The 19613-nt window shown below is 69.3% G+C and overlaps 1 protein-coding gene across 2 annotated transcripts; it reads right to left on the bottom strand.

The window, feature by feature from the left end:
* Positions 1–1467: 1467 nt before the first annotated feature.
* MAP3K10 (mitogen-activated protein kinase kinase kinase 10) lies at positions 1468–12646 on the bottom strand. Of its 2 annotated transcripts, none has more exons than XM_075016161.1 (11): positions 12554–12646; positions 10891–11772; positions 8766–8946; positions 8211–8359; positions 7898–8073; positions 7312–7552; positions 5570–5692; positions 4635–4773; positions 4284–4396; positions 2325–2858; positions 1468–2022 (listed from the first exon to the last, which is right to left on the bottom strand). In XM_075016161.1, exons 2-11 carry the CDS (start codon positions 11576–11578, stop codon positions 1688–1690), a joined length of 2679 nt encoding a protein of 892 aa, XP_074872262.1. In that variant the 5' UTR covers positions 11579–11772; positions 12554–12646; the 3' UTR covers positions 1468–1687. The 2 variants fall into 2 exon arrangements, with proteins under 2 accessions (XP_074872262.1, XP_074872263.1); XM_075016162.1 differs by having other exon boundaries at positions 12566–12624.
* Between the last annotated feature and the right edge of the window lie 6967 nt (positions 12647–19613).

Genomic DNA, 19613 nt, shown 5'->3' with positions numbered 1-19613 from the left:
AGGGCTCAGGGGGTAGTTTGGGGGCAGAGGGGTGGCACCCAGGCTGAGTGCGCTGGCAGCTGGTGCGTTCCCAACACAGCAACCAGGGTGGGCGCTGGGACAGCGGGGGGGTCAGGGGCCTAGGCACATGTAAAGGCCCCACTCGTGCCCAGTGCGACCAACTGACCCAGACAGGTCCATGTGGGGCACAGCCCCCAGCGTGTGCAGGGCGTGAGGGGCCAGGGCCTGGCCAGCTGCTGAAGGGCGGGGGGGGGCAGGCAGGGCCACAGATGGCTAAGAGTCCTGCCCCTGCCCCCAGGCCAGGGCCGGGCTCCCAACCCCCTCTCCCCCAAGCTGGGCAGAGAACCCAGGCGTCCTGGCCAGAGACCTACTGTGGCAGCCCCAGAGAAGGGCAGGGTCGGGCTGGGGCCGGGCGGGGGGGGGCAATTCTGCCTCCCACCAATCATCAATGATGCTGTTTTCACACTTTGGTAACCACGGCAACACAGCCCCAATGGACTCTCAGCCCCCCCTCCACCCGAGGTAGAAGCCTCTGGGAGGGCAGTGGGGACTAGTGGTTGAGGGGGTGGGGCTGGGCACCAGGGTGCCTGGGTTCTATCCTGGCTCTGGGAGGGCAGTGGGAACTAGTGGTTACAGCACAGGGAATGGCAGTGCCAGGGCTCTGTCACGGGGGTTGCAGGGCTCTGCCAGCCCCATGAGGCTGGGGCAGAGTGCACCCGGCACAGAGGCAGTGTAGCAGGCAGGACTTGGGGTGATGCCCTGAAGCCCCAGCAGCAAGTTGCTGTCGAGCTGAGCCCCTGGCCCCGGCCCTGAGAGCACAGCTGGGCTGGCCCTGGGGCGTGCGTCACACTGTGCAGGATCAGGCCCCGCGTTCACCTGGTGGGGCTGGCAATAGCCGGGTGAGTCCTGCATCCCAGCCCGTCCCCTCTGCAGGGAGGTGGTGAAAGCCCCCAGCTGAACACCGTCCCTGCACCGCGACTGGGACCCTGGCCACGAACCAGCCACTGACGCCAGCCGCTGAACTGAGGAGCCAGAACACGCTGCCACCTCCCCACCCCCTTTGGGTCACCAGACTCCTGGGTTCCAGTCTCAGCTCGGAGAGGGGCCGGGGGCCAGCAGGGAAAGAAGAGGAGGAGCCTGATCGCCTCAGAGGAGTCCAGTGCCCCACCCCAGAGGTGGCTGCATCTCCGAGCCAGGTGAGCTTTGTACTGGTGCGCTTTCAGCTGAAGGCAAAACCTGCACTCTGCACTGCTCAATTCCTGGGGGCGGGGGCGGGGGCGGGGGCCCAGGTGCTGCGCTAAGGAAGGCAGACACAGGGGGCAGGGTACAACCCCTGCTGGCTCCACAGGCGTCTGATTTTTATCCTTTTTTTTTTAAACAAACACCACACAGACTTTAAATAGGGACGGGGCCTTCACCTCCCCCCAATAAATACACACGCCCCCCCATGCCCCTCCCACCCCGGCTCCTCCCACAGTAGCTCTGCCTGGGGGCCGGTTGGTGGGTGCGGTGGGATCTCAGCCTGCTGAGGAAGTGGGCCGGCCTGGGGCCCAGGCGCTGCAGGCACACAGTATAGAGGCTGCTCCATCCACGCGCCCCCCTCCTGCCATAGGTCTGCGGCTCACTGGCTGGGGGGCGGAGGGATACATTCCTGGGTAGGGCTCTGGGCCGAGGGCAGGTCCAGCTGTCACAGTGTGGTGCCCCCCCCACAGAGCGGCACAGTGCTGTCCTGGCTCTGCCCCTCCATGTCGATGTCCAGCAGTGTGGGGCAGGCCCTGGGGAGGCCCAGCCCCTCCCCCTGGCCTCCCCTGCCTGGGGACCAGCGCTGAGTCCGGCTGAAGGAGACCAACTTCCAGGGGTCGATGCGGGGCCGGGCGGGAGAGGGGCGTGGCCGGGGTGTGAACTCCAGGGTCTTGGGGCGCTCCACAGCCAGGTCCTTCTCGGGGGGCCTGCGCCGCGAGGGCGGTGGGAAGAGAGCAGGGGGGTCCAGCCACTGGGTGGTGTCCAAGGTCTCGGGAGAGCCTGAGGGCGAAGCACCTTGGGTCACTCAGCCCCCCGAACCCTCCAAGGTCCCCCACCTTGGGCTCCCTCCCCCCTGCCTCCCTCCCTCCCAGGGCCCCTTGTTTCACACACCTTCCACCCCCACCCCACAGACAGCTATGGGGAGCCGGACTCCTGGGTTCAACCCCCAGCTCTGGCTGGGGCGGGGAGCTGTGGGAGTGGGGGGCCTGAGCAATGAGGGCTCGGCCGGCTGGGGCACCAGGCTCTCAGCCGGTGGGGTGGGCAGGCAGGGGCCACCGCGGACACGCACTGCACCCCCTCACCTGCGCTGGGCGGGCCGGGGCGCAGGGCCCCGTCGGAGGGCGTGCGCCGGTGCCCCCGGCTCACGGCCTGGGCGGCCGTCATGTGGGTGGGTGTCAGCGACTGGCGCGGCTCCTTCTTGAAGCTCTCAGCCCGGAGGTCCACCAGGGGGTTGTGGGGGCCACGGGCGGGTGAGGGGGCCGCCGGCTCCTCATCCGAGGGCAGCAGGGACTTGGTGGAGTTGCAGTCGGAGAGGGAGGAGAGCGAAAGCAACGTGACAGAGCTGGGGGGCCCCTCGTCCCTCTGGCCACGGCCCCCCCACAGGAGCGGGCCCCCCGCCTGCTCCCGCAGCTCGCTGCCCAGGGCCACCGAGGCCAGGACGGACGCACAGCCCAGCAGGGCCAGCTCGCTGCGCTTGTAGGGCCCGGCCCGCCGCGGGCCCTCAGCAACAGGGGGCAGCTCCTCCGTGGGCCAGAGGGCCCTGTCCTCAGCTCCGGGCAGTGGGGGGGGCAAGGAGGGGGTCTGGGGGGTGCTGCCATCTGCCTCCACGTACTCCTCTGGGGAGAGACAGACAGACAGACACATGGACAAGGGGTCAGAGCTAGGGACACGGCCACCTGCTCCCCGCCCCCGCTGCCCACAGCCACACCCAGGCCCAAGTCCTCTGAGCAGATGGATGGGGTCAGCACCGGCCTGTGGGTCCCTGGGCTCCTGGGGGGGTCAGGCAGGCTCCAGGGTGCTGGGCTGGGGCCCGGCTGACATGAACGCTTACCCCATTGCTGGAGGCACCAGCACCACCCCCCTGCCCCGACGTGCCCCTCCCTGGCCGGCTCTGGCGGCGTCGGACACACGAAGCCTTGCTGTGATGGCTGGCCCAGGTCTGCACCCAACCTGCGCACGGGGCGTGCAGGGATGGGGTCGGTGCTGCTCACGTGTGTGTCACCCGCGGGTCGGGAACCAGCACCTGCTCTGGGCTCTATTTCCCCTCTGTGTTTCTGGGGCAGCGGCAGCAGGTTTGGCAGCACCGCGAGAGGGGAAGCGCACGGGAGCTGGCCCCGCGCCGGGAGGGAACGGGCGCTCCTCCGGCATCCCCGTGCGCCTCGGCGCCAGAGCACAGGGAGGCTCGGGCTAGTGCGTCACTGCGGCAGGCGGCGCCGGAAGAGCCCGTTTTGAAGTCGACTCAAACTGAGCCGCACGGCTCCTTTCCGGGTTCGGCTGCCGTGCAGACACCGCCCCAGGGCGCTCTGCTGAGCCGGGCCGGGCCAGCCCAGCGGGGGCCACGGCTGCAGCTGGAACAGGCTGGCGTGGGCCTGGGCAGGAAGCCTCCTCATCCGACAGGCTCCATCCTGGGTGCTCACTCCCATGGCGAGAACAGCGGGAGCCCCCAGGGCCGGGGTACAAGAGGGGCCTCAGGCTCCTGCATTGCTCCCCAGTGCAGCTCATCCTTCCAGGCACTAAGGACTGCGCGGCCTGTCCAGCTGGGGGATGTGCTCCAGGTTGGACACCAGCCCGTCGCTCTTGCAAGCCTGCACTGAGGGCCTGGCATTGGTGGGGGGAATCCGATTCCTTCAACCACATCACTCCCACCCTCTTCCTTCTTCCTGTCAACGACCCTTCCCACGTCCCTGGCGCCAGCTGGGCCCAGCGCGTGGCTGGCCGGCCCCAAAGGGGTGCAGCGCCCTGGGGCTGGGGAACCCGGCTGGAACTGGGGCGACTGGCTGACATGACCTCTCCTCGGGGTGGGGAGGCTCTGGGGTGGCCCAGGGAAGCCGGCGGGTGGGAGGGAATTGCTGGTGACGTCTGGCTGGAAGCGGGGCACACCATGGTCTGTGTGCCAGGTTTGGTGCCCTGCAGCGCAGGGCCCCGGCTGGGCAGGGGGGGGCCCCGTCCCCAGCAGTTTGCCCTGATCTGCCCCCCTCAGTGGTGCCCCAGAACCCCCATTTTACACATTCGCCTCCCCCATCGGTGCAGGCTGCACGTACCCATTTCTGTCAGGCTGGTGAAGCCCACCGTGATGGGCGTGTGCTTCGGGGACTTGCCCAGGTTGGGGGCACTGGATGACCACTGTTTGCTGCCCTCTCCCAGAGCCTTCAGCCTGTGGCCAGAACAGACAGTGAGACAGCAACAGAGCTCAATAGCCCAGCCCAGCCCAGCTGGTGCCCCTCACTCCTGACCCGCAGCCCCTGCCAGCCCAGCCCAGCCCCTGCCCTGCCAGTGCCCCTCCCTTCCGACCCACAGCCCCTGCCAGCCCAGGCCAGTGCCTGTGGACATGCAGGTAACTGCACTGGGCCCAGAGCCCACCCTGAAGCCCTACCCCAGGCCCGAGCTCGTACCGCTCCTCCCCGCCGAGCCGCTCCTTCTGCAGCGTGGAGCTGGGCCCCCACGTGCGCCCCTTCTTCCTGTTCCCCACCAGCTCGTCCTGCTTCAGCCCCGTGCTCCGGCCCCACGTCTGGCTGCCGTCCCCGGGCGTCACTGCAGCGGGCAGGTGGGTGGGGTGACTGGGTGCCCCACACACTCTACCCCAGCCCTGTGCTCTGGCCCCAGCGCATGGCTGGGCTCAGCACCACCCCCCCCCCCAGGTGTCTCCCAGGATCATGGCCCAGTCACCGCCAGGGGGACAGGACATTTGTTCATGTGCCAGTTCTGGGTCTGCTCCTGCAAATGGCCCAGGAGCCAAGAGCGCTCCCAGCCCCACAGCCTGCCTCGGGGGCCACCCCAGGGACCCTTGGCCAGAGAGCTGGTGGGCAGCAGAGACCCCCGGGACAGGGCCGGGGGAGCCCGAGAGTGACTGGGGAGCTGAGGAGTCTGAAGGGGGCTGAAGGGGCGTTGGGGGGTGTGATGGGGTTCAGGGGTCCCCCTGCACTGCACCCCGCCCGCTGGCAGGAGAGACTCTCACTCAGCAGGCACAACAGCAGGTTTATTAGGCAACAGATGTCCAGTTTCTCACAGAAGCAACAGCATAGCAGCCAGAGACAGTCCTTCCAACCTGTCCTGGGGGGAAGACCCCGAGGGGTGCCCCTCTGGGGTGTAGCTTTCCCCCTCCTCCGGCTGGCTGCCTTCCAGCTCTCCCTTTTCCTAGCCTCTAACTGCCGCCCCCGATTCAAAACCCAGCTCAGCTCCTCCCTGCTCTTTGTTCAGGCAGAGGTGTTACCTGCCAGTTGTAGCCCCAGGGTCATCCTTAGCCACTGGGAGCTGCTGCTTGCCTCAGACATCCAGCCTGACTCACATATGCACCCCCCCCCCCACTCCATCACAGGGGGATACTCACAGCGGATGGCCCGCAGGCGAGGGATGATAATGGGGGTCGTGGGGGGGCTGCTCCCATTGTCTCCTGGGCCTTTCCGCTTGTCCAGGGTGGGTGATACCTGCACCGTGATCTTGTGTTCAAAGCCTGGTGGGAGAGGCAGCGTCAGCCCCGGAGCCCCAGCCTCCCCTGGGACAACGCCTCCCAGAGCCCTGCCCCACGGCACCACCCTGCCCTTACTGAGTGGGGGCCCTGCCCTTGCAGGCTGAGGCAGTTGCTGTGACCCTGTGGGGCGGGGTTGGGGTTATGGGTCAGTGTGGGGCAGGGAATTTACCCAGCTGCAGCGCTGCAGCACAGGCTGGCGAAGGCACCACCCACTCTCCTAGAAACAGGTGCGATAAAGCAGCAGGAGGCAGTGGCCGGGGGGCACCTGACCCTGCCTGAGGCAGGCGACTCCCAGCCCACGCACGAGAGGAGCAGGGAACGGGAGCAGGTCACACTGGCGGGTGAGGCTGGCTGAGCCACCCTGGCCAGTGCCTCGCCCCCCAGCCCAGCCCAGCCCGCTGACACCCCGAGAGGGCAGATGAGCAGGACCCGGCAGGAGGGGCCCTGTGCACACCAGCCAGATGGCAGCCTGGGCAGGCCGGGGTCAGCGGCTGCCCTGGAGCCCAGCACCCGTGTCGGCAGCAGGCTGGCGACGTGGGGCCCTGGCTGCAGGGGTAGGGGGGCTGGTCCCCGGCCGGGGCTGGCAGCCTGTGCAGCTGGCGTCTCTCACGGCAGGTGCCAGTCCCCGCCTGGGAGCCGAACGACAGATGTGCCGTGCGGCAGGGCTGGCCGCACACTGGCTGCGGTGTGATGGAGGCGCTGCCCACGCCAGGAGCTGTGATATGCCGCGTGAGATCCCGACCGTACCAGGCCGCTTGGCAGGGACAGTCTCCGGGGGTCGGTCCCCAAGCTGAGGCACGTAGCAGCTGGTGGAGGCTCTGAACAAAGCCAGCAGCATGGCTGCTGGGGGCCAGGCTGGGCTGGGCAGGAGGAGGACAAACTGGGAGCAGGAAAGGGGGTTCAGGGCCCATGAGCCCTACCCCCCAGGAGGAGCCAGGCTGCCTGCCCCGGCCCTGCGCCGACAGGGCTCCTGTTCTAAAGTGTCTCTGAGCAGCAATAAATCCTCCTGCTCCACCGGCCGGCTGAGAGTCACGTCAGGCTGCGGGTGGGGGCGCAGGGCCGGGGGCACACTGGGCCCTAAGGAGTTAACAGAACCAGAGGGAGGCTGTGCTGGAGACAGCCAATCAGGGAAGGGCTGAGAGGAGCAGCCAATCAGGGCCCAGCGGGCCATATAAGAGCTGCTGCACAGCTGAGTGGGTCAGGGACTCTCTGGAGGTGGTTGGGAGGTCCTCAGCCTGTAGCTAGCAGGGACAGGGGAATGAGAGGGGTTGGAGCATCAGCTTTCATGGCTTGTCAGATGTGCCAGGGCTAAGATGCACTGAGCTACACAATGGGCGGTGTGAACTCAGCCCCAGCTGGGATGAATGGACTATAAACAAGTGCTCCACATCCCAGGTGCTTGGACCTGTCAATCAGATGCATCCCCGGGTCCTGCAACCTGGGGTGAGAGAAAGCAATAGGGCTGGCTGGGGGGCACCTGAGGGCTGGTGCTGGGGTGTGGGGTGCTGGGGGGCACCTGAGGGCTGGTGTGGGGTGTGCTGGGGGGAGGGGGTGCTGGGGTACAGGGGACACTGGCACAGGGCAGGGGGTGCTGGGGGCACCTGAGGGCAGGCTGATGTGGTTGCCGTCACGCAGCTTGAGGCGGCTGCGTTTGAAGTGCCCCTTGCGGCCCTTGACCCGGGGTCGCTCCTGGTGCAGCTGGTCCATGATGAGATGCAGCTCGCGCTGGACGATGTCCATCTCGCGGGCAGCCAGCTCCTGCTCCCGCCGCCGCAGCTCCTCCTCCTGCGTCTTCTGCTCCTGGGCCGCCCGCAGCAGCTCCTCCTCCCGGCTCCGCAGCTCCTGGGGCACAGGTGGGAGGGGGTGTAGGCCGGGGACCCCTACAGGGCCAGCACCTGGGGCTGGGGAGCTCTGCAGGGGTGGAGCGCTCAGGCAGGGCCGGTGCCCAGGGCTTGGGGGGGTGGGGGGTGTCGGGCTGGGGGGTCTCTGGTGGGCTCGGTGCCCGTGGTGGGGGCCAGTGCCCGGCAGGTCGGGGGTCGGTGCCCGTGGTGGGGGCCGGTGCCGGGCAGGTCGGGGGCCAGTGCTGGTCAGGTCGGGGGTCGGCGCAGGGCTGTGCCCACGCTGATGGGAAGAGTCCCAGGCAGGCTGTGGCTGGGCAGCCTGGGGGGCGGACGGGGCCCTGCTCACCTTCTCCTTGGTGCGCAGCTCGCAGAACATGGCCTGGATCTCCAGGCGCCAGTCGTCCTGCAGCGAGTGGAAGGAGTCCAGGGCCATGCAGAACATGGCCGAGCGCTCGATGGCCTCCAGCTGGCCCAGGATGGCACGGAAGGGCGGGCGTGCGTGGGGGTCGGGGTGCCAGCACTCTGTGGGGGGAGAGCGTCAGCAGGGCCCCAGCCAGGCTCTGAGCCCTGCCCCACCCCGGCCAGGCCAGGTCCCAAACCCCACCCTGGCCAGGCCCTGCCCCGCCCCACACTGGCCAGGCCCCGCCCCCAGCACTCACCTGCCAGCAGGCGCGTGAAGGGCTCGGGGCAGGTGGACGGGATGGGCAGCGTCAGCTTGTTCATGGCCACGCCGTAGGCCACTGCCAGTGCGTCAATCTCCCGGTAGGGCACCTCCCCCGTCAGCAGCTCCCACAGCAGCACCCCGAAGCTGCAGCACAGGGTGGGACAGGCTGGGGCGCAGAGCACGGAACTGGGGAGACCCCACCCCCAGTGACACCCTATGCCCTCAGGGCTCCCATGTGCGACCCCCGCCCCGCCTCCCACAGGTCCTGTCCTGTGACCCCCCAGCCTCCCAGGGGCCCTGTCCTGTGACCCCCCCCAGCCCCAGGCTCCCCCCCAGCCTCCCAGGGGCCCTGTCCTGTGACCCCCCCCAGCCCCAGGCTCCCCCCCAGCCTCCCATGGGTCCTGTCCTGTGACCCCCCCCAGCCCCAGGCTCCCCCCAGCCTCCCACGGGTCCTGTCCTGTGACCCCCCAGCCCCAGGCTCGCCCCAGGCTCCCAGGGGCCCTGTCCTGTGACACCCCACCCCCAGCCCCAGGCTCCCCCAGCCCCGCACCTCCAGACATCGCTGCTCTTGGAGAACAGCGAAAGCCGTATGACTTCGGGGGCCATCCAGGCGTAGGTACCAGCCGTGCTCATCTTGGTCGTCCTGTGCCACTCACGCGCCAGCCCGAAGTCTGTGATCTTCAGCGTGCAGCTGCCCAGCTCCCCGTCCGCCACCTTCTCCAGGATCAGGACTGGGGGCCGGAGAGTGAGGGGGCACAAGGCGGATGAGGGGAGGAGCGCAGATGGCTGCAACCCCCGAAGGCCGGTTGGCCTTCCCAGGGCCTCAGGACGGGGCTGCACCAGGGCTCCCGTCTCCTTGGATGAGCCCTGTGCCGACAATGCCCCCTCATGGCAGGTACCACGACCAGGCCCCTGCTCCCAGGCAGCCCCATGGGCTGGGCCTGGCGAGGCTCAGTGCAGAGACGCAGCCGCCTGGGCCCTGCACTGGGCAGAACGGGGAAGGGACCTTTCCCTGCTGGGTCAGTGCCGGGCAGGGTCTCCCGAGGGGCTGGCACCTGGTGCTAGTGCGGGGTCGGAGGTCCCTGGGGGGTGGGGGTTGGAGCCCGGTGCTAGTCGGGGGTCGGAGGTCCCGGGGGTGGGGGTTGGAGCCCGGTGCTAGTTGGGGGTCGGAGGTCCCTGGGGTGGGGGTTGGAGCCCGGTGCTAGTGGGGGGTCGGAGGTCCCTGGGGGGGAGGTTGGAGCCCGGTGCTAGTGGGGGGTCGGAGGTCCCTGGGGGCGGGGTTGGAGCCCGGTGTTAGTTGGGGGTCGGAGGTCCCTGGGGGGGGGGGTTGGAGCCCGGTGCTAGTGGGGGGTCGGAGGTCCCTGGGGGGGGGGGTTGGAGCCCGGTGCTAGTGGGGGGTCGGGGTTGGAGCCCGGTGTTAGTTGGGGGTCGGAGGTCCCTGGGGTGGGGGTTGGAGCCCAGTGCTATTTGGGGGTCGGAGGTCCCTGGGGTGGCGGTTGGAGCCCGGTGCTAGTGGGGGGTCGGAGGTCCCTGGGGGGGGTTGGAGCCCGGTGCTAGTGGGGGGTCGGAGGTCCCGGGGGGGGGGGGGTTGGAGCCCGGTGCTAGTTGGGGGTCGGAAGTCCCGGGGGGGGGGGGGGTTGGAGCCCGGTGCTAGTGGGGGGTCGGAGGTCCCTGGAGGGGGGTTGGAGCCCGGTGCTAGTTGGGGGTCGGATGTCCCTGGGCGGGGGGTCGGCACCCGGTGCTAGTGGGGGGTTGGAGGTCCCGGGTGGCGGGGGTCGGCACCCGGTGCTCGTGGGGGGTTGGAGGTCCCAGGGGGGTGGGTGCCCGGTGCTAGTGGGGGGGTTGGAGGTCCCTGGGGGGGGTTGGCACCCGGTGCTATTTGGGGGGCCAGAGGTCCCGGAGGGGGTCGGTGCATGGTGCTAGTGGGGAGTCGGAGGTCTTGGGGGGGGTCGGTGCATGGTGCTAGTGGGGGCGGTCGGAGGTCCCTGGGGGGTTGGGTTCCCGGTGCTAGTGGGGAGTCGGAGGTCCCTGGGGGGTTGGCACCTGGTGCTAGTGGGGGGTTGGCGCCCAGTGCTAGTGGGGGGGTCAGAGGTCCCGGGAGGGTGGGTGCCTGGTGCTAGTGGGGGGGTCGAAGGTCCCTGCGGGGGGTTGGCGCCCGGGGCTAGTCGGGGGTCAGAGGTCCCTGCGGGGGGTCAGCGCCTGGTGCTAGTGGGGCGTCAGAGGTCCCTGGGGGGGGTCGGTGCCTGGTGCTGGGTGGGGGGGTCGGTGCCTGGTGCTAGTGGGGGGTTGGAGGTCCCGGGGGGGGGTGCCCAGTGCTAGTGGGGGTCAGGGGTCCCGGGAAGGGTGTGCGGTGCTAGTGGGGGGTCGTCACCCGGTGCAAGTGGGGGGTCGGAGGTCCCTGTGGGGGTTGGAGCCTGGTGCTAGTGGGGGGTCGGAGGTCCCTGCTGGGGTTGGTGCCTGGACCCGGGCGGGGACTGGCTGGCTGGGGCAGGGTGGGGGGTGATGCGGCAGGGCCTGTCCCTTCTAGGGGTGCCGGCTCCCATCGGGCCCCAGGGCGGGGACTGGCTGGCGTGTGGGGGGAGAGGGCAGAGGCTGTCCCCGATGGGGGGTGCTAGCGGGTACACCGGCTCTCCTGCCCTGGGGCCGCCCCCAGGATCCCCCGGCTGGTCACTCACTGTTGGTGGATTTCAGGTCCCGGTGGATGATGGGCACCCCAGCCTCGTCGTGCAGGTAGCGCATGCCGCGGGCGATCTGCACAGCCCAGTTCACCAGCACGTGGGGCGGCACCTTGCGGCCGGCCAGGGCGCGGCTGAGCGCCCCGCCCCGGGCATACTCCATCACCAGGCACAGGTGGGGGGGCTGCAGGCACACGGCTCGCAGGGCGATGATGTTGGGGTGCTGCAGCATGGAGAACAGCCGGGCCTCCTGCCGCACGCTCTGCACCGCCACGGCCACGTCCTCCTCCGGGTCCTGGCGCGCCACCTTCACCGCCACCTCCTCCCCCCGCCACAGCCCCTTGTAGACCTTCCCGAAGCCGCCCACCCCGATGAGCTCGGCCAGCAGCAGCTCCTGGAAGGGGATCTCCGGCGGCAGAGGGGGCAGGCGGCAGGGAGGGCTGCTGGCCACGTAGTCACAGGGGAAGACGCCCACCTTGTCCTGGATCTTCCCCGTCCACCAGCCCTCGTCCCCCGACACGCTGGCATCCTGGGAGAGCACCTCCACCCGGTCGCCGCGCCGCAGCGTCAGCTCCTCCTCCGCCGCCGCCTCGTAGTCGAACACGGCTGTCCAGAAGGGGCTCCCCCCGCTGCTGCCATCCTCGGGCCCAGGCTCCTCGCCCAGCAGAGCCTTGTGCCCAGCCTCCATCGTGGGCCCCCGGTGGCGCCAGCCAGCCTAGAGCGCGCAGCGGCCCCAGGCCGTGCCGGGACAGGCGGCTGCCTCAGCTGGCGCTGGGCCTGGCCCCCGGCACTTGGCCCAGCCGCTGCAGCAACATCCAGCGCTCCCGGCACGGCGCCCGCGACTGCACATGGTCCCCGGTGGGCGGTGCTCCCCGCGGGCCCCTGCACCACAAGGGCACAGCTGAGGGCAGGGGCCTTCCCCTGCCGGCCCCACACCCCGGAGCCTGGCTGGAGCCCCCTGCGCCTCGGCCCTGTCAAGTGGGGCCGGCGCACCCAGCCTCCATGGCGCTGGGCCTCCTCGCAGGCTCCCTCCAAGCAGTGGGGGTGCTCTGCTCTCTTCTCCCACACACAGTGGTGCAGCTGGAGCCCCAGCTACGCCCAGGGCCCCCTTGCAGCCCCTGTCCCCAGCAGGGCCCGGTTCTGAGACAGGAGCTGCCACCAAGCCTGGATGCAGCGGGTGCCCCGGTGCCGGGGCAGGGCACGAGGTGCTGGGCATAAGGTGCCAGAGTGGGTGTCCCCTACTTGTGTGTGTGTGACGCCAGCTCCAGAGCCCAGCCAAGTGCTGCACCCGGCTCCTGGCACGCCCCGTGTCCCCACGTGCCCCCCCGGCAGTGCCTCCTGCCCCCGTGCCTGGCAGTGCCCCCATATACTCCCCCACCTGGCCCGCCCCCTGTACCCACGTGCTCCCCTACCTGGCAGCGCCCCCTGCCCCCCTCGCCTGGCAGCGCTGTCCTCGCCTCTCTGGGGCTGGCACGGCCGGAGGGTGCCCCCCGCCCTGCCCAGCGCTGGGTCCCCGTGTGCCCGGCAGCTCCCCGGGACTGGGGAAGGGGCTTTGAATGGGGCCAGTCCCGCAGCGCCCTAGGCGAGGTCCGGGGGGCCCCGGCCCGGCCTCTGCAACGGGGGAGCCCCGCCCCCAGCCTCCCGGACTCTGCCCCCCACTCACCCAGCCGCGTACCGGGTCCAGCCGGGCGCCGCGGCGGGCGCTGCTAATGGTGGCCGCGGGCTCCGCCGGGCTGTCAGCTGGTCCCGGGGTGGCCAGGGACCGGGCGCGGCCCCGGTGCAGGCTGGGACTTGTAGTTCCCGGCTCGGGCCGGGCGGGGCCTGCGGAGCCGCCGGCACCCCGCACCCTGCAGGCAGGCTCTGAGCTCCGGGCGTCCACGCGGGCCGGCACCAGCCGGGCACGCGCCTTACTCAGCAGCCGCGTCCCGCGCCAGCGCCGGCTGCAGCTCGGTGCTGGGCGAACTGTCCCCTCGCTGTTCTGTGTGGCTGTTACACAGCAGCCGTGTCCCGCCCCAGAGGCGGCTGCAGCTCAGTGCTGGGCTTGTGTTCCCTGTTCAAACAGCTGCTGAATGCCAACCCAGAGGCAGCTGTATCAGCCCTTGGTAAGTGCTGCCTCTGGAGTATCGCTGAGCAGCAGCAGCAGCACAGCTGTCAAGCTCAACCCTAGAGGTGGCTGCATAGCAATGGCTGAGAAGTGTATCGTTCAGTCTCCAAAGCGATTACTCACTGTGGGTCTTAGGGCAGCACCTCGGGGCGCCAACTGAGCAGGAGGCTCCCCGTTGCCCAGGCGTTGGGCAGTCCCTGCCCCGAACAGCTCTGCGCGCGAGGATCCCGTGCTCCCGACAAACACGAGTCCAGAGCAGATTTTCTGGTTCTTAACAAGAATTCAGCAGAGCACCAGGCTGCGATAATCGCAGGATTATTGTTCTCAGCGCACAGCACTTGAGCCGGGCAGCCCAAGGCCCCGTCATTCTGCCCATCTGTGCCCAGCCCCTGTGCCACAGAGTGGAGCACCCTCCCCACAGCTGCCATCCGGCACCACGCTCCCTACCCCCCCGTGGTCCCTGCTGCTCTCTTGAGGCACTCTGGGAAACCGAGTCCCCAGGGCAAAGCACACAGCCACCTGCCTGGTACCAGGCCACCTGGGGAGGGGAGAGTCCGGGGCAGGCAATGGCCATGCTGACACAGAAATGGAGCAGCACCAGCTCCCATTTGCCTGGCCCTGACACCTGTGGCAGCGGCAGCTCGCAGGGCTGCTCTTCTCTGGGGGGTGGCAGCTCTGATCCCAGCAGGAGTGGGAGGCCGGTGGAGCACTGGGCGGGAACCCAGGAGATCTGGGCTGTGGTCACAGCTCTGCGACGGCCTCCCTGCAGAGCTGGGCTTCCGTGTGTTACAGCCATGTGCGAAGGGGTCCCAGTGTGGGGCTGGGCAACATGCAGAGCGAGGGGCAGGAGCCGGGGGGAGGGCGCTGTCCAGGAATAGGGATGGAAGCCAGGTGTCCTGAGGCTGAGGCCTCCTGTTCCTCCACCAGGCAGCTCGTTGGGGCAAGGCCAGGCCGGGGCCCCTAGCACAGCCTGGTGGGGTTGCCCCAGCCCTGGGGGTCCCAATGGAGCAGAGGCTGCTCTCTCTGCACTGGAAGCTTGTGTTTCCGGGGCATCAAGCACTCATCAGGCAGGGCTGGCTCTGGCCACCTGCTGCCTGGTAGGGCTGCTGCCCCGCCCAGCCCCTCGGGCTCTTTCCTGCCAGCCCTACCCATGGCGAACCAGCCCGATGGGTTGGGCAGCTGGTGCCAGGCCTGGGGTCCAATCCAGAGCTCTTTCCTCTCTCCTCCTTCCAGCTGCTGTCACCCATCCCCACACCACACCAGCCCCCACCACCCTGGGTTCCAGCCGCGACCTCCAGGCTGGGCGGCCGACAGACGTACCCAGCGTGGGAACCAGGAGTCACAGCAGCAGCCCAGCTGCAGCTTTATTACAGCAAGCCGGGGGAGGGCAGAGCAGCCAGATCCTGGCAGCGCTGGAACGGTGCTGGGGCAGCGGCCCTGGGACCAGTCTGCGGCCAGCTCTGCTAGTCTCGGCACATGCAGGCCGGCCTGTGGGCGTTGCAGCAGTCAGAGTCTTGGCCCATCTTCAGCCCACCCCCAGGTGCAGCTGGGGCTGCTGGCCCTGCCTGGCCCTGCCTGCCGTCCTCCAGGCGAGGGCCAAAGCCCCGTAGTGGGCCTGCCCGCAGGGCTGCAGCACGTGCACGTTGTTCTGGTAGCTCAGCGGGATGATGAAGCAGAAGGTGGGCGGCTGCCGGGGAGCCCGAGGCAGGACCTGGCAGAGGATCCGCTGGCCCAGAGCATCCTCCCCCAGCCCTCCTACTGTCTTCAGGGCCTTGGCTCTGCCCGGGCTGGGCTTGCTGGCCTGCTGGGCGGCTGCCCCCAGGTGCCGGACGAAGGCGCGGCCCAGGGGCTGCTGGAGGCTGTAGAGCCGGACCAGCCGGTGGAACTGCTCCCACCAGGCCAGAGAGGCGTGGCCATGGCGCTGCTGGAGGCTGAGCAGCACCTGGTAGAGCGCCAGCATCTTGTCCTTGCTCGGCTGCTGAGCTGCTCGCCGCTTGGGCCAGGGGGCACCTGGCAGACGGTCCGGCAGGTACAAGTCGACCTTCTCCCGTGGCTTGTCCTGGGGCGCAGCTTCCTGCCGCCTGCCGGCCCTGGTGCCACGCCGAGGGAGCCTCCCCCGCGGGGGCAGGCAGGCAGGTGGGGGCTGTGTCCCCAGCCCAGCCTTCTTGTCCCCCCTGGGCGCCTCCGGCTGCAGGCTGGGCTGCCCTGCCTGGGCCCCCTGCTCCCACCAGGCCCACTCCTGCGCCATCTTCTCAGCGCTGGCCTGCAGCCGGGTCTGGGCCAAGCCCAGCAGCTCCCTGGCCCAGCTGGCCTCCGGGCAGGGCTGGGCCTGGAGCAGCTGCCTGAGCTTCATGGTGACGGTCACTGGAGGCAGCTGTTGCCTGGGGCAGGCTAGGAGGGCACAGAGCGACACACCTGTGCCCAGGCCTGCGTCCTCCTCCCCTAGCACCTGGGATGCCATGGCCAGCGTGGACTGCAGTGCCACCCTGTGCTGTGTGGAGGGGCTCTGCCCCAGGGCCTGGAGCTGGCCCAGCAGCTCAGCCGTATCCGCCTGCTGCAGCTTGGCTGGGTCTGCCAGGGTCTCCAGCAGTGGCCGGATTCTTTGCCAGACCTGCCCCTCGAGCCCCGCAGCCTCTGCACCAAGGCTGTCCCTGGCCAGCCCTGCCTCCCGTGCCCCAGAGGCCTGGCACTCCCTGCTGCCCAGCACCTGCTCTGCCCCCAGGGCCAGGCCCCCATCCGCTGGGGTCCCCCAAGCCAGGCCTCCTTCTGCCGGGGCCCCCTGGGCCAGGACCCCATCCGCTGGGGCCCCCCAGGCCAGGCCTTCTTCCTCTGGGACCCCCCGGGCCAGGACCCCATCCACTGGGGCTCCCCGGGCCAGGCCCCGATCCACTGGGGCCCCCCGGGCCAAACTTCCTTCCGCTGGGCCCCCCCAGGCCAGGCCTCCTTTCTCTGGGGCTCCCCGGGCCAGGCCCCTGTCCGCTGGGGCTCCCTGGGTCACGATCCTCTCTGCCTCTCTGGCCCAGGCCTCCTGCGCCAGGCTGGCTGCCAGGCCCTTGGCACTGGAGGACGTCTTCTGCAGGTCACTGAAGAAGGTGCCACTGGAAGCGTCTGGGCCTGAGGAGCTGCTCTGCTGGTCCAGGACCAGGCGGGCAGAGGCCAGCAGCTCCGCCAGGGTGCCGCGGTTGTCAGCCAAGGGGGCGGTGCGCAGGTTGAGCAGCTTGCAGAGGTCGTCGCGCCAGCTCTCAGCCCCGTAGCGCTGGTTGGGGTTGATGAGGAAGGCATCGGAGGGCGCCGGAGCCGTGGCCCGGGCCGAGGGCTGGCGAGGCTCCGAAGGCACAGCCTCGCCTGGCCGCCTCCTCTGCAGCACCTGCCTCTTCAGCGTCTCCTGGTACCGCCTGGTGGTCGTGTCCTGGCGCGGGCCCCCCGCCGGCCGGCCCACCTGGGGCAGCTTGACTGTGGGCTCCTTGGAGGGGAGGCTGCCCGGGCCCTTCTGTCTCTTCAGCATAGAGCCGCAGCCCAGCCCCTCGCCGCTGGGCACTACCACGGGGGTCATGGGGGGCCGCGCCCCTGGCTGGATCTTGGGCAGCTTGTCCTGCGAGTGGCTCTGCTTCCTCTTGCCAGGGGCGTCTTTGGCTGTGACTGGACGGGGCGGACGTGGTGTCAGGCTGGCAGCGAGGGGGCACGCCCTGGAGCCTGCCTGGGGCACACACTTGCCCTGCACTGGGAACAGCAGCCCCCAGAGGAGCTGCCGGCCCCCTCGGGTGGGTGGTGATTGGGAGAGCATGTCCCTCTGCCCCTCACCCGCCAGGGACTCCAGGGGTTGAGAGCGGGGAACTGTCCCCCCCGTGCCCCCGACTCCAGGTGCACCTACCAGAGCTCCTGGGCAGCTGGGTCTGTTCAAAGATCTGCGGCTGCTTGGCCTGGCCCCGGGCCTCTGCACTGCCCACCTCCTCCTCCTCCTCCAGCAGCTCAGCCCCCTTGGGCCATTGTGGGCCAGGCACCCGGCTCCTGGCCTGCGGCTTTGGGCACTCCTGCAGCAGGTACAGCTCATCCGTCAGCCTGGTCTCCACTTGGCCCAGGAGGTGCTCCAGTTCGGCAACGCTGACCAGGACTGGAGCCCACTCCACTTCCTCCGCCTCCGGCCCTGGTGGCACCAGCCCACTGACCGTGACAGTCCTGGGGCTGGCAGAAGAGGGCAGAGAGGAAGGGGGTGAGGGGCCTGGTGTGGGATGCACAGCAGCAGCTGGTGTCCGACGCCACCTGATGGACTTAGCCCCTTGGGCGTCATCCCCGGCCTGCTCAGAGCACAGTCGTGCTGCAGGCACTGGCGCTCGACAGGAAACTCAACCCGACCTTGCACAATTTTGGCTGAAGTCGCTCAGCGGCTGTGACGGGCCCAGGCACTGGGGGGCACTTGCTCCCAGCTCGCCTTGCCCTGTGCTTTCAGCTCCTTCTGCGCTCCCATCTTCCAGGCTTTGTCCTGGCCCCGTGGATATTTAGAGCAGCCTCATGGCTGCTCCAGCTCACACTCAACCCATGAGCTCTGGGGCCAGAAAGTAGCCACAGCACAGTGTGTTCTGGTCACATCCCATCCACCCCCCCATGTGCCTTTGGGGGGTTGCAAGGAGCCATATTGCAGCATGTTCTGGCCAAGCCCCCCAGGCCCCCTGCCGCTGGGTGCAGGGCCGTGCAGCGCAGCGCTCAGGCAGGCTGCTCTGCAGGGGGAGCCCCACCGGCAGTGGGCAAAAAGTGGCTCAGCGTGGCTGAGGACAGGGCGCAGAGGGGAGGAGGGGGGACACTCACGACTGCTCATTGCCGGGCGTGGCCTGGTTCCTGAGCTCCATCTGCAGCGTGCGCTTGTGGGTGATGGCAGTGACGGAGGCGATCAGTGAGCGGGCCTTGTCCTGCACCTGCCTGTCCTGGTCCAGCAGGGCCCAGGCTAGCGGCACCAGGTCCCTGCAGCTGAGCAGCCCCATCGCGCCCAGCGTCTGCCAGGCCATGAGCCGCACCTGGCTGTTCTCGCTGGCGGTGCCCTGCAGCAGGCGGGCAGCAGCCTCGGCCTGCAGCGGGGCCGGCAACACGAAGGCCTGGCTGAGCTGCACCAGGGCGGCGGTGCGCAGGCTGTACCCAGCGGGCTGGGCCTTGTCTAGCTGGGCCAGGATGGCCCGGGTAACTGACTCCAGCGTCACCTTGCCGGGCTTGAGCCTTAGCCAGTCCTTGGCCGCCAGCTGAGCCAGCAGCTCTTGCGCAAGCGCCACCTCCCCGGGGGGCTGGTCCCTCGGCTGCAAGACAGCCTTCTCCTGCTGCTGCCCCCAGCGGGCCGGGGCTGGCTTCTGCCGTGGCAGCTGCTGGCGTGGGCTGGTCTGGAAGGAGCACTGGAGGTAGTGGGGCGTCCCCAGTGGCCAGAGCTGGGCCCTGACCACCGAGTTGGGGATGTAGCCGTCTGGCCTGATAGGCAACGTTCCCCCTGGCAGGAAAGGCTTCAGCAGTACCACTGGCTTCCGGGGCACCTGGGCCTCCTCGCTGCTGGGCAGCTCCATGAAGGCAGGCCGGCGCCTCCTGACTGAGGCACGAGCGGGTGGGAAACCGGCTGGGGGCCGTGGTACCTTGGTGGGGGCCTCACAGCTGGGAGAGGCGCCCATCCCTGTCTTGGCACTGGCAACCACCCTGGCCACACTCCTGGACGGCACGAGCTCCCTGTGGCTGGTGAGAGCCTCCATGCCTTGGTAGTGCTTGGTCTTGGCGCCTGCCTGGAGGTACCTGGGCACGAAGAGGGTGTCGAAGCAGAGCAGGAAGTTAGGGAGGAAGGGCAGGGGCTCCTCGACCGCGTCGTCCCCCAGCTGGCAGGCAGCCAGCGCCTGGAGGTGCCCACGGGGCAGGCACTGCAGGCAGGAGATGAGGTAGATGTTGGGGCCGCAGCTGGCGAGCAGGTCACCCCGGGGGTTGGCGAAGCAGGCCTGGCTAAACTTGAGGCTGGTGTCGAAGTCCACCAGCAGGCTGCCCTTCATGTCCCACAGGCGCAGCGAGCCGTCCGCGCCACACGTCAGCAGCAGCCGCAGCGGGTGGCAGTAGTCCCAGGAGGTGATGGTGCAGGCGTGCAGGGGGTCGGTCTCCAGCCAGGGAGGGTTGTTCGCACACAGCCCCAGCGTGGCCAGTCTCCAAAGCTGGAGCTGGTTCTCCACGGTCAGGGCACAGACGTAGTCTGGCAGGAGTAGGAGGCTCTGGAGCCGGCAGCTGGTGCTGGAGAGGACAACTGTGGGCAACAGCTGCAGCTCACTGCCCTTCAGGCCCACGCAGGACAGCACGATGCGCTCATCCGCGCCGTAGGAGCAGAGGACACTGGTCTCTGCGGCCTGGTAGGACAGGTCCGCACCCGCCGCCTGGGTGCACAGGGTGCGCACGCCCCCTTGGTGGATTTTCCACTCTGCCACGCAGTGGGCATGGGGGGAGAGCAGGCGCACGTGGCCACTCTTGTGCCCGCTGAAGACGAAGCTCCAGGGCAGGGGGCCCAGGCCCAGGCGGACCACGGCCAAGCTCAGCACCTTGTCCTCCCTGTTCTCCGTGGGCTGCACGATGCACTTGGGTGGGCTGGGGCAGGTGCTGGTGTCCAAGACGTAGA

This window comes from Carettochelys insculpta, chromosome 22 (genome assembly GCF_033958435.1).
Source record: "Carettochelys insculpta isolate YL-2023 chromosome 22, ASM3395843v1, whole genome shotgun sequence".
NCBI classification, from domain to species: domain Eukaryota; kingdom Metazoa; phylum Chordata; order Testudines; family Carettochelyidae; genus Carettochelys; species Carettochelys insculpta.
The sequence above is the reverse complement of the archived record's forward strand: the minus strand, read 5'-3'. Positions and strand labels throughout refer to the sequence as shown.

What these genes read in the sequence shown, in the direction of transcription:
- MAP3K10 (XM_075016161.1), bottom strand. Translation starts at nt 11,578, where the DNA reads ATGGAGGCTGGGCACAAGGCTCTGCTGGGCGAGGAGCCTGGGCCCGAG. An exon ending in GGACCTGAAATCCACCAACA is followed by an intron (nt 8,947 to 10,890) that starts GTGAGTGACCAG and finishes TCCGGCCCCCAG; the next exon opens with TCCTGATCCTGGAGAAGGTG. An exon ending in AGCTGCGCACCAAGGAGAAG is followed by an intron (nt 7,553 to 7,897) that starts GTGAGCAGGGCC and finishes CCTGTGCCCCAG; the next exon opens with GAGCTGCGGAGCCGGGAGGA.